Raw genomic sequence first — 14,200 nt, forward strand, 5'->3', positions numbered from 1 at the left:
AAATTCAGCGTTTTATGAAGAAAAGTATAAGAGACGACAAAACCCAAGAATGGGGAACCTTCAGATTTTTTAGTTTCCACGATTATTAACATTTAAGGCAAAGTTACTTCTCGAGTGATAAAGTCTATTGTTTGTTTTTTAAAACTACATTTTTTTTTTGCATTTTACTTTATTGCATTTCATTTTGTTATGCAAAACTACTGTAGAACCTCAAATAGTTTAAATCCCTTTTTACTGAATTCCAGCTTAATCAAGACATTTCTTTGAACTTTATGTTGCCTGTTTTTCTATTTGTGTACAAAGTAAGAAATATTAATCTTTTTCGTAAGATCATGAAAATACTATACATCCTATTCTGTTTTCTGTTCGACCGTTCGTAAAACCTGTTAATTTCTAAAAAATATACCTTGTGTTTATTCGAAATTTGTGACGTGTTGGGTTGCAGAAAATAATTCACATGAAAGCCTTGTAGCTAGAGTAGTTTCCTCTGTACAATCTACATATATTGAAAAAATCAGACGTGACAGGACTCGGTCAAGATAATTTGAGTTATTTATTGACCAGTTAAAGAAAAAAGTTAAATATATTTATTTAAAATCTTTGAAGTATTTTTTTAATGCCATCAAGAGTTGAGAAATACTATTTAAGTTCAAAATCCATTTTTGAACTTAAATCCAAAAACCCAAAAGTGGGCTAAATAATGGGTTTTTTCAAAAAAACCCATTGGGTCCAATCCGGCCAACTCTGTGTAGTACAGTATGTAGTCTATTTCAGTCAGGAAAAAGTCCCGCTGATGGTGAAAGCATTTGGTGCAGGCAACCTTACCGAACACAACTTTACAAATTAATACAGGCAACTTTACCGAAAACAACTTTACAAATTAATACAGGCAACTTTAAAAAATTGATACTCCTATCGTAATATTTCGTTGAAAGTCGAAAATTATTTTTGTTGCCATAAAATGATAAAGTACTTGTTATTAACATTTTAAATAATAATTGAGACTTCCTAATGTTCAATGCAGCAAAAATTTAGTTAACATTGAGCTTATTTGTATTTTAAATAAATTGTTCAATTAATCAAGTACATACGGCACAAAGTAGATGGGGCAAAGTGAAATTGTTTCATTTACTCACTCAATCATTTAATGTAAATCACTTACGTTTTCATTTATTAATTAGTTTATTTACATTCCTTCATTTAGTTACTCACTTGTACTTAGTCATTCATTCAATTATTTTCTTATTCATTCAGACGTGACAGGACTTGGTCAAGATAATTTGAGTTATTTATTGACCAGTTAAAGAAAAAGTTAAATATATTTATTTAAAATCTTTGAAATATATTTTAATGCCGTTAAAGAGTTAAGAAATACTATTAAAGCTCAAAATTCATTTTTTATCTGTGGTGAAGAACAAATAAAAAAGAAGTTTAAATTGTGAAAGTATTTGAATTAACTTTTTAAAAACTTCTCAGAAAATTTAAAAAAAACCCAAAAGTGATGGAAATAATGGGGTTTTTTAAATGGTTTTTTTGCAAAAAAAACCCATTAGGTTCAACCCAATTGGGTCCAATCCCACCAACCCTGAAAATTTCCCCCCAATTTTAGCTTTTGTGTTAAAGAACTTTTAAACTCGGCTTTAAATATTTTTTTTCCAGTTTTGCATTCTCGTGGTTATATTTTCCATACCATGGAGGATAGTTTTCTATTTACGAGTAATAATATTTGCTCTAGACCCGATTGTTCATTCTTATTTTTCTTGTGTAGCTCCAACGACACCTGGACCTTAGATCTGAAGACACTGAAATGGCAGAAACAAGCTACCTCCCCCGTTCAGCCACCCCCTCGCTATGGACACTCACAGGTGAGATACTGTTTGCTTTCTCAAATTATGGATCTCTGATGGGGATCTTTTATTTTTCTCCGGACTGCATGGGGCAAAAACGTATTTTAGATGAAATAATGGTGGGTTATTTCATTTTTTTTTATTTATCTAAAAGGAAATTTGACTGAAATGTTAACGAGAGAGATCGAACGCTCTTCCCCCGTTGTATTTATTCGGTGGCGAATCGGCATACCACTTTGATGATGTCATAAACCTTTACTTCAACTTCTACCTATTTTGCATGTGAGTTCTTGTAATTTTCCTCTATTGCGAGTACCTCTCTTAATTTGAGAAACTAACTATGAGCAGCACTAGACAACTCAACACAACTATTATGAATGTAAACAGAACAATGTGGTCGGCCAACATGGCCGAATGCCGGCAAATCCTACCAGGCGATGGGATTATTTTTTCCCGCAGAAAAGAAGGCAAGTACTTTGAATTTACACTTGAAGTTTATCTTTGATTTTATCTACTGTGGATTTGAGAACACTCAAATAAAGGTCATTTGACCTGACTGATTACAGCATGCGAAAGACGCTTTTCATTAGATGGATGACGTTTTTACGTAGTAGCCAATTAGCAGTCTCCAAATTTTTACATAGTCTCTAACAGAGTACAGGTTGCTTATATGCGACCCTGAACGTGGCCTTCGAGCTTCTTTCCATTTACAGGGTTCCTATGCTCCTTCAAAACTCCTCCAATACTCCTTCATCCAAGAAATTTTTTTGAAGGGCCCTTCAAACTCCTCCATTTTGGTTCGAACTCCTTCAAAACTCCTTCTTTTTTAGTTCAAGACTGCATAATCTTTCTCTATGACGGTAACTTAAAATGCTTCGATCGACAGCTTAACTTCGCCATGAAGGCGATTTCACTGTAGTAATTTCGTATATTTATTTTTTCATAAAGATTTGATTTACAAATTGATCATAAAAGTTGAAGGTGAAAATGTTATTAGATGACTTAGATATTTCATAAGTGAAGTAAAACATACTTATAAATGATGCTTGGCTATTTTTTCTAGTTTTATGATTATTGTTTTCATTCCAGGGAGAAGGGGGTCAAATATATTGAAAAAAGGGCGACATCATTTAAGGGCAGCCCATAAAGAAAATGCTAAGGCAACTATCTAAAAACATAAATTAACTTTATTTGGATTCTACATACGAAAGGGCTTCCAAATTGCCCTTGCTATTCGAGACGACCAACATCAACTAAAATCAAGCTATCAAATGCCACGAATCCACGATACATGAACAGAAAGATATCTAACTAAATTGAGCCGAGAGGTGGGAAATTTGCATATCGAAAAGCGCCCTCTTGCGCACAGGTATACTTGACGATTTTTATGGAGATTTTCCACAGCCCATCAGTACTCCTTCAAAATCTCATTTTATATACTCCTTCAAAACTCTTTCATTTTATTTCTGAAACTGAGTATGAACCCTGGCATTCCAACTGGTTGGTTTCTAGCAGTAAAAAGTCTTTATATTATTTTATTTATTTATTTATTTTATTTAGTTTTTGAAATCTGCTCCTTTTATCTTTAAAATTTCAGTTTGATTTTGATTTTTTCTCCTTATCTCTTTAATCTTAGGTCATTTTCATGTCCTTGTTATAATTTAGGGATGTTTTACGATTACATATTTTTAGGGGTTTGAATACTTTTCAGAAGAGTTTAACAAGATAATCAAAGTAAAATTTCAATAATTTATTTTAAATTCCCTTATGTTAGTCTAAAGTACCAAATGTCATTCCCACGCTTGGCTCCAGTGTTGGCAAAAAATAAGCAAAATTTATTTCTATGCAAACAAACAATAAGTTTACATTTTGTGTTTTTATTTGAAAAACATAATAAATTTAAGTTAAAAAATCATTTAAATATAAATTCATGAATACTCAAAAAAACTCATTTAAATGCCACCGAATTTCGTTGTGTGAATATGTTTATTGTGATACAAAAGAATTCAATTTCTACACTAAACTATTTTCTTATTGACAGTTGAAACAGTCTCCTGAAGACTATCTAGGTTGGGTTTTTTGTGAAGATCTTGGTTTCACTAAAAAGTTGACAAACTTTGTTTTTGGGTGTTCAATCAGGGCCGTGACCAGAAAATAATTTCGGGGAGGGTTTAAAAACTTTCATGTGGAGTTTTGCACTATTTGTGCCATGGGTGCAAGTTTGGAGATGTGTTCAAGACGGAAAATATTTTCAGCCTCCCCCCCCCCCCCCTCCGCCCGCATGCAGGCTCAAGGAAAAATTTATGTGTATAAATGTTGTAGATTTTTACAATGCCAGTTTTGGAATCTGTGTTTGATTTGAATTTTAAGCCTTTAAATTGTAATATTTAAGCATTTTGACATCATAATTCCAAAAAATGTAAAATCCAGAAGTAAGTGGCGAGAGGGGGGTCTGGGGGTTCGCCCCCAGAAATATTTTTAAGTTAAAGTCCAAAAAACGCTATGGTAGGCCATTTTGGTAAAGTTCTGGGAAAAGAGGGGTTCAGGGACTCTTACATCAATTATTTCAAACTGATAGTCCCAAAATCACAATTTTGGGCAGCCTTCAAAAATATTAGAGAAAGGAGGGGGGGGAGGCGCTTTAGGCTCTCCCGGAAATCGAAGTTTTAAAAACGAAATTGTACTCCATCTTTCAATCTTTCATAACATTTATTGAATGCACTATGGAAGGGATGGAGTTCAGAGACAATCCTTCGGCAATATTTTGAAATTGAAGTTCCAAAAACGCATTTTTAGACGATGTTGGATAATGTTAGGGTAAAAGCGTTCGCAGCGCCCCACCATTAGTTTTTGTCGATTTGTAAACATTTTTATAGTAGCAATAAAATCGCTTAGGACATAAGGTTTTCACTTTTACAACATAAATCAGTTCTGATCGGAATGTTTACATAAGGCAGCGCCAACAAAACAGAAAAGAAGGAAAGGTGGGGGAAGGGTATGGTCGACTAATGATAATGAACTGGCACCATTCCCCCACGCAGTCTTCATTTGAAAAAGAATTCTTTTATAAGATAGCAGGTGGTGAAATTAGCAATAAAACATCGCTTCAGTGAAGTAGATATATTTTTAAAACAGGGTATCGTTTCTAATATTCATTAATTAAAAAAAGAAATAGGGGAAATGAATCTTAACCCCAGAGCCTAAAGTGGCGCTTTAAATTTTCAGCATCAAAACATTTTCCGAAGAGAACTCCGGAAACCCTTCCTCTGAGTTCACCACAAATGTCCTAAATTTCAATTTTTAAGGCTTCAGTCTAAATTGTTTTGCAGGAATAGTACCCCTCTTGCCTATAAACATGACTTATGACAACCTAAAAGATTCAATACTGTAATTTTGGAAACTTTTTGAAAGAACCATCCTACACCCTTCCCTCTTAAGTCATCCAAAGATAGCCCAAAACAAAGCTCTTAAAATTTCAGAAACGAACATATTTCGGGCTGGGGTGCGGAATACCCCCCCCCCCCCCCATTCATTGTGTTTACTAAACGCAGTGTAAGTTTTTGTTTAAGATTTATTTTTCTATTGAGAGAGCAACTCCCCTCCCCACATCGCCAAAGACAACAGAAAGTTTTAAGACTTCAATTTCGAAAATGTTTCAAGAAAGACCCCTGAATTCCCTAACTCTTAACTCACTCAAAAATAGGCAAAATAGCATTTCAATACTTCAGCACGGAGAAATTTTCGGGGAGAGAGAGACTCCCCCCCCCCTCCCCGAACTCCTTCCCCTTGGACTTAAATTTGCGATTTCGCTTTTCATCACCGAAGATTTAAGAATTTAAATTCTAAAACTTATTGAGAGAAAGCCTTCGAATTCAGCCTTCTTAAATCTTTTAAAGATTACCTAAAGCTGAGTTCTGAATACTTCAGCTTTGAATATTTTTTGGACAAGGGGAACCCCGAACCTAAAAGTTTTAAGACTTCAATGACAAACACTTTTCGGGAGAGGGTCCCAAATGTCATTTCACTCAAGTCATTTAATTATAGCCTCAAATAGGTTTTAATAAATCAGCTACAAAACATTTTAATGTTAAAACACCAAAACCATCTCTCATAAATTCACCAAAGATTGCCTAAATTGGTGTTTTTAAGACTTCAGTTTTTTGATTTTTTTAAAACCTCCCCCTCCCCACTTTTACATTATTAAAGACAGCCTAAAACGTTTTGACTTTTAAATTTTTAAGAGTTTGCAGAGGAGAAATATCGAACCACTCCTAGCTTCAAAAATGGCTTTCAATTCAGTTTTTCGATATTTTATACCAGAACCCTTGAGTAACCCCCCCCCCCCCCCCACTCCCTACATTGTCCAAGATATCAACGTTTTAAGACCTCATCGTGGGTTAATTTGCGGACTGTACCCTCTTCGCAAGAGCAGCGTTTTTTCGCAAACTCGTGCTGTCGTTATTTTTCTTCTTTCCTTTCTCTCTCTCCCCCCCTCCCATATTTCCATTAGCGAGAGTTAGATTCAATGACATTGGAATTTAGTGATTCCTCAAGTCTTTGTAAAAAAATGCAGGAACGGTTGCCCATTGGTGTTTCTAACCAGCTTGAAATTGCCCCTCGATTATTTCCAAAATTCCCATTTTCATTGAAATCTTCAAAATCCCTGATAGTTTATTTTACCTGGTATGTGGACGCTCTTTGCTGTGGCGAAAACATTTCATCTTGTCAGCAATCACTCTCATTCGGTGATTCAGATTCAACTCTTAAGACATTTTAAGAGCGTGCATAATTTTCATTTATGCGTGTAAAATTTGAAAAAAAAAAACCTGCAAATGAAAAAAAACTAAAGGATGATCGAAAATAGCATGAGTAAAGGCTAAATTTTCAATTAGAGCCGATTATTTCGAAAAATCAGGGAGAATAGCGAGCAACTCCTCGGTCTGCAATGCAGTGAGTTGGAAAAAACAGAGCTATACCTAAAAGGAGACTAACGGTGCGAGTCGAAAAGCCACTCCTTCAAAAGCACGTTGCAAAGAAAACAAGCCCATGGCGGAAAATCGAGAGAATGACGATGTAAATTCGTGGTTATGGAACGGTCCTAATTAAAGCATATTTTTCAGACATTCAAATTTTCTTTTTAAGTAAAAACTGAAAGAAAGTCATCGAATTTCTTTCCGTCCTGACCTCCGTCTCGGAAATTTTGTCCAGGACGGAAATCCGTCCTGAGACGGAAGGTCTTGCATCCATGATTTGTGCTAATGTTCAAGACATCAGGTTATCTGTTATAAAAGCGTTTTATGCAATTAATATACATATGAAAAACATTTGAGTTTTTTAACAATATTTTTTGTAGAGCTTTAAATATAAACGAACATTTAAATATCAAACCAAACTTTTCAGGGGGGGTTGAACCCTAAGAACCCCCCCCCCCCTGTATACGGCCCTGTGTTCAATTATTTCTCTCTCTCCCTCTCTCTTTTTTTTTCAACACAATCCTGAAAGTTTTTAAAACCTTGAATCATGTTGGTTTATTTACACACCAACAAATCTATAGCAAAATAAGAAATAACATCAAATTGCAGATTACTGCAGAAAGGTGTTTCAGGGTTACAATGACCCTGTAACCCCTGAATCCCCACCCCCTTTTTAACGCAAAAAGATGTCGGAATCTTTTGTCGAATGTCTTTTCATCCATAAGCTCATTTATTTTGCATTGAAAGCGAGGTTCCTTGTGACCCCAAAACAGGTGTCTGCAGCAATCTACAATTTGTGCTTGTTATAAGTTATTTCTTTTTTACTTTTCAAGCACTTCAACTTAAAATCTATAGTGGGGTTTTTTTTCTTTTCTTGAACAAAAAATGAACAGGGCTGAATGTACAATTTGAAAATATTTTACCATCTATTTCAAAAATTTTTCGAAGTAATATTCCGTAGTTTTTAAAAGAAAAAGTTGTGTGATTAATTGTTCGATAGCTCAGTAGCTCAGTTTATAAAAAGTATTTCTCAATTCAAAAGAAAACACAACTCTAATTTTTCCAGTGGTCTGCAATTTCTCTAAGCGCACACCTCTCACAGTCGTTACACATTAACAGTCAACTCCAAATTTTCTCAATGTAGGTGGCATGCACGCAAGCGTAACATTAATAATGAAAGCCTCTCCTCATGCAAGATCTTTTAAATAAATGTCTTTTCCTATTTACATTGTCATTACATACTATCCTTTATATTGTCATTCATTTCGACTTAAGTCATTTTCCTTTTGACTGAGAAATATTTCGGGCACTAAAAAATTTCTCTGACCCCTAAGTTTTCAAAAAAAAAATGTGAATCTTGACTCATTGTCTTATGACAATTATGTAAAAGAGACTTATCACTTTTAATCAAAATTTTTATCTGATTAGATGTATATTACAAATGAAGCATTGCCTTACATTACAAATACAACAAGCATTCATTTTGCAAAGCATAAAATTGCTAATTATTATGCTAAAGTCGGTCAGTATCCAAAAAGAAAAATGATAGTATTTCGTAAATTTTGGTTAATAGATATTTTGGACCTTTTAAACGGTTTTACCCCCTGCGGACTAGATTTATCATTTTGTATCAAGTTCTAAGTGCATTGCAATAATAAAAATCAGTTTATTTTTAGATTTCATGCTAAATGTGGTTCTTTCATCGATTATTCTTATCCTGATGAATAATTTTCAAATTTCAGATTCCAATAGACAGACACCACTTGCTAATCATGGGTGGTTGCGGTGGACCTAATATGGTATGCATCTTTGTACATTAAACATTAACTTTCCTGTTATTTGAATTCAGGATTTTTTAATAAATTTTTTTAAATTTAAATTAAATTAAAAAAATGTTTTATATTTGTTATGTAAGAGTATTTTTTAAGAAATATAACTTTTTTTTTTGAAATAGATATGCATTTTATTTTCTAAGATAAATGTTTTTGGTGTTTTAGTTCTTGACCAGAAAAATTGCTTGCAAAAAACACTTTACAAATATTTTCTTTAAAAAAAAGTACTTTCATTTTAAAACAGCGAACAACACCATACTGATTTGTATACATTTGCTTTTTTTTTGAAAGTTTCAGACTTAACCCCCCCCCCTAAACTTAACTCCCCCCTAACCCCTAACTACTGTCATTTTTAATACAGGTTTTTTTTTTTCTGAACATTTATGCAAGGAATTATTCTATTTTTTATTTATGAAAAGACATGACATATGAATAAACGAAGTCTGAATGTAACCATTTCTCAGAAAACTTGTTATTAATTGCATATATCTTTTGAGTTGCATATTTTTTGTACATGTTAATTTTCCTGTGTATTCTAGGAATATTATTTAACTTTAAATGGGGGCCTAGATACAGTAATTATAGACAATTATTCTTTAAATCATATCTAACTAAAGAATCCTCTCTTTTTATTGAAAAGTTATTTAATACGATTCATTTGAATGTGGCTTACATTTTCATTTTGTTCGTTCAAAATGAATATTTTTTTAACCAGTATTTCAGCAATACCTCGTGCTATAATTCAGTCAATTCCGGTAGATCGGGCCACACTGGGATGATGCCATTTTGGTCCTAATAACTATTTTTAATTTAGTTACATTCCTTCCGGTCAGTATCGATTCAACTCAAAAACCGGAAGTAAAAATTAGAGAGTTAAAAAATAATTTCTAAAAAGTACTTGAGAGCTGTTAGAAACTCCAATTGAATGTAAAATTACGTATATTATAACTAAAGAATTGTTTTGAAAAAATCTATATTTTATTCATCGAGCTTATGCGCCAATGATTTTATTGTACATGCTAACTGAACATTTAAAATTTCACTGAACTTTGATCTTTTCTCGACTAGTGCCAGCAAAATAAGTTGGAGTTCAGTTAAGTGCTTCCTCTGCAAATATTTCTTGGTTTAATTGAGTTATAGAAAGTATCATTCATTTTTAATGCACTAATTTTTAAGCTCAATGACCCGCTTACAACGCAGTCAAAGCAGGTGATTTATAGTATTTTTAACACGCTTTTATTAGCTTCACCTGTATGTATGTATGTATCTTGTAGCGGAATCTTGCAGCTCAAATTTCGCCCACTTCCTGCGATCGGATTCTTTTGAAATTTGGCACGCGACCTCACACCCCATGACAATGCAATATTCTATAATCAAATCAACTAATTAACTCTTTTAATTGTTAGTTTCCTCCAATTTCAATCAATGTTTTGGCCTAAATCCAACAATGTGAAAAAGGAAAAATTTATGAAAATATGTTAAAAAATGCTCGCAAAAATTATTTAAAAATATCTACAGAAACCTTTCATTTTTCTGCATCTGAGAGAATGTGTTCCAATGTTCCGAGGTAATTAGATCATGAAATATAATTGTTTTAAACTAATTTCATGCCAAAATTGAGGTGAGCCTTCCATTGGAAATTCATTGCTGATCAGACCATTGTTGAACAAAACTTTTATTCAAATGCATCTCAAATTTTCAAAGTAATATAAATATGATTTCCGCAAACATACTTCGATGACTCACAGTAGCTTCCCATAGGGGTGTCCTTGTCTTAACTTTAAGATATTACCTCGCACTCGTTTTATAAATAATTTCGTCGATTAAATCCCAATCTGATTGAAATTTTCATATACCGCACAAAAAAAAACCTTTGCCTGATAATTCTCCAACATAAGACTAAAAATGAGTCAAATAAAATAATAGTTTAAAAAACTAAAAAAACACGCTTTCGTAGCAAAATGAACTAAAAAGTGAAAAATAATCTTTGGATGATAGTAGTTGACCAATCACTTAATTTTAATGTAATACAAAAAAGCGTGGGGGTGCTTCTTATCCGTTGTCTTGAATTTCTTCCATTTGTTGTCCAAGCAAAAATGTAAATAGACAGCCCCCCACGCTTTTTTGTATTCCATTAAAATTAAGTGATGGGTCAGCTACTATCATCCAAAGATTATGTTTCACTTTTTAGTTCATTTTGCTATGAAAGCTTGTTTTTTTAGTTTTTTAAACTATTATTTTATTACTGATTTGTTTTCATGTTTCTCTGTCCTATTAAACAGATTTTTGGTCCCAATAAGCAAATGCTATTATGCTCATATAATGGGATTTGTTTTGGTTCTTTAAGATTTTGTCTGAATAAGCGGTCGGTCCCTTTAACCAGTGGTCCAATTAAGCGGATTCCACTGTATTACAATTTTGCACGTTTTTTACTGCACATATAGCTAATTTTACACTCCATCCAATTTGAAAAGGGGAAACTAAGAACAATTCAAAGAAAGACAAACCTTCAAAACATGGTTGCAGGGTTATAAGAGTTTCAGCCAGTGCTGGTTTTAACCATAGATAAAACTGGCTTGGGTAAAATCAGTTTTGGCCATTGAATGTGGATATAAGAAATAATAAAAACTTTAATCGAAATAAATAAGTACATAATTAAAAGACGTAAAACATCAATCCCATAATCAGTCACTAGTCATTTTAAGTAAAGAGTTAATTTTACACCCTAGGCAAGTAATAAATGATGGCATGTTTAAGAAGGTTAGTCCTATCTAGTGATGTAAAATACCTGGGTATTTATTTTTAGGGGTAAATACCCAGGGTATATACCCGGGTAAATACCCAAAATGGGTATTTACCCGGGTATTTATTTCAAAAATTTATATTCAACTAAAATACTTTTCAGTATGTATTCCACTATGTATAACCAACCATATACAAAACAATAAATTTTTGCCCAAAAATTGTATTTTTATCACATATTTAAAGAATTATTGTGTGAAACAACTTAGCAATCAAATATGATATTCACATTAAATGTGTTGGATATGCCTAATCAACGTTGATAGCCAAATTTCAGACATAAAAAGCCATTCTACAAAAAGTAAAAAGCTTAACTGGTTACCAAAAAAAACCCCATCAATTTTTTAAGGTCCTAGTCTTTTATAACCTAGTAATATTTATGTCCCTTCATGACATCAAAATGTTGCTCAATTTATTATTACTATTTATTTACATACAGTGGCTCTCAAAAGTTGTTCGTACACCTACGACTTTCAATGAAATTGGCCATTATCCATTGGTTAGAATTGATATTTCGGAATAATTATTTTATTATAAGATCTATGATCTATTTTTAACAAAACTACATGGAAAATTTTTAATAAAACATTAAAACATAATTTAAAAAAAAAAAAACAAAAACCAAAAATTGCCGGAAATTTTATCTCACAAAAATCTTTGTGCACTTTGAAAAAATGTCAAAAAATCGGTAAATAATCTAACTTTTTACTGAGTAGAATATCATGCAGTATCAACAACAGCTTTTAAACGTTTGGGAATAGATTTCATTGTTTTTTCTTTCTTTTTTTTTTTTTGCAATTTCTGAGTAAGTGTTCAGCCGCTCTTCGAGTCTTACTGTTTCTAGTTCGCTTTTCGTTTCAATGGTGTATTTTCGTAATCTAGCCACCAGATATCTCCAAATATGTTCCATTAAGTTTAAATCTGGCGATTGAGGAGATATTTCTAAGTTTAAGGACAATTTTTGAGGCACCAAATGCAAACGTGTACTTCTTATCGTTATATTGATAAAAGAAAATTTCTGCGTGAAGAGGTCATCTTTAATCCAGCTAATCCGAGAACTTGGGGAGCAATTTTAAGTGAAAATTGAACATAAAATGTTTCATTCAATTCTGCAGAAACTTTTTCAGCACTCAAATGTGTATTTTTCATAATTTTTTTAACTGTAAACCTCCGATCATGCTTTGTTTCGATCCGATTCTTGTCTTTAAATCATTTTATCAAGCACTTCACTATAGAATGGTATAAATTAACTAATTTAGAGACATTTTAAACCAATTTATGTCTACTGTGATGAGAAAAAATCAAATTTCGAATGGTGTTTGTTGTTTTCTACGCATACCTGCCATTTAAAAAAATAAACAGAATATTAGGGAATAAATAAACAAAAAAATAAAGGCAAATGACTTTACAGTGTCATTACAATGCAAAAACAATAAAAAAACCACATATGATAATTTTAATCATGAATTTATTCGAAAATATTTCAGTGTATGATGACTTTTGTGGCGTATTTTTTCTCTGTCTCTTTGTTTTTTGAAAAATTTCAAAAATAAAATCTGGCAATATTTAAAAAAAAAACTGCTGGGTTTTATTCAGAATGGCATAGGAATGATGTGAAAAAAAAATTGGACTTCATATTGGAATTCAGTTTTGCGTTATTTTGGTTTTACTACAAAAATTCAAGGTGTACGAACACTTTTGGGAGCCACAGTATATCTTCTACAGAAATTTCCTCCAAACCTAGTTCAAGTGTTCACGCGTATTCTGCATATCATTTTTTCATTAAGCCTTAGATTTCATTAAGCCTTTAATTAAAAAAATTATAATACATAAAGTTTTATATTTTTAAGTCCTTTTTTGGTTTATATATGTTTAAAAAAAAATCATCGCCTTTTGATATCACCTAATTTTTTTTTTTTTTTTGCAAAATGCGCAATTTCTAGGGGATTTACCCTGCCGTCGGATAAATACCGAAAAAAAAATATTTGTCTTCCCACCCTACATCACTAATTGGGTGCATTAAAAATAGTTTGAATAAATTTTCATCATGAAGTACCGGGGAGCAAATGCAAATGAGCAAGGCAACAGAAAACAATATTTTGATTTTTTTTTTCTTATTAATGTGAAAACTGTTTCTATATTTGCTATATTCTGTTTCTATATTGCTGTTTAAGTTATCACTTAAACAACAATGAAATAAATAAATAACAACATAGTCTTAATAACTTCTCTCTTTATTCTTCCAAGTTCATCATTGAATTGCTTATACTTCTCCAATTATGACATTGAAAAGAAAGATTCTTTGGTTCACGATATGTTTCTTTCATGATTTCATCAAATCTTTCAATAAAAAATATTATAAACTGTGTAATACATATGTATGTATCAGTTTTACCAATTATTTCATATTTAGATTTTGAAAAAAAAAATTTCCCATTCACTTTTTGCATGTTTTCGTAAAATACCCAGTTTTTGGGTATTTACCCAGGCCTTGGGTAAATACCCAAAAAATATTTACCTACCCGCTGGGTATTTACCCGATCCACATCACTAGTCCCATCATAGGAGAAATGTGTCACAATTCTTTAAAAATATGTTTCAAACAGTGTAAATAGCACAATGTATAGTTTTTATAGTTTTATGCGCATAAAATGAATTTCAAACTAAACCAAAGTATGTTAGTTATTTTCTAATTCATTGAATAGATGTTACAAGCTTTGTGAAGAATAGTTTATATTGCTGGCAG

At 32.2% G+C, this 14,200-nt stretch overlaps 1 protein-coding gene across 1 annotated transcript in view; it reads left to right on the forward strand.

The window, feature by feature from the left end:
• LOC129217728 (F-box only protein 42-like) overlaps positions 1-14,200 on the forward strand; it is a 48,908-nt gene that overhangs the window by 18,158 nt on the left and 16,550 nt on the right. The window contains exons 5-6 of the mRNA XM_054852064.1: positions 1,769-1,865; positions 8,563-8,619. Of these exons, the coding sequence (XP_054708039.1) occupies positions 1,769-1,865; positions 8,563-8,619 (154 nt within the window). The remainder of the gene's footprint in view (positions 1-1,768; positions 1,866-8,562; positions 8,620-14,200) is intronic.

This window comes from Uloborus diversus, chromosome 2 (assembly GCF_026930045.1).
Source record: "Uloborus diversus isolate 005 chromosome 2, Udiv.v.3.1, whole genome shotgun sequence".
Taxonomy (NCBI): Eukaryota; Metazoa; Arthropoda; class Arachnida; order Araneae; family Uloboridae; genus Uloborus; species Uloborus diversus.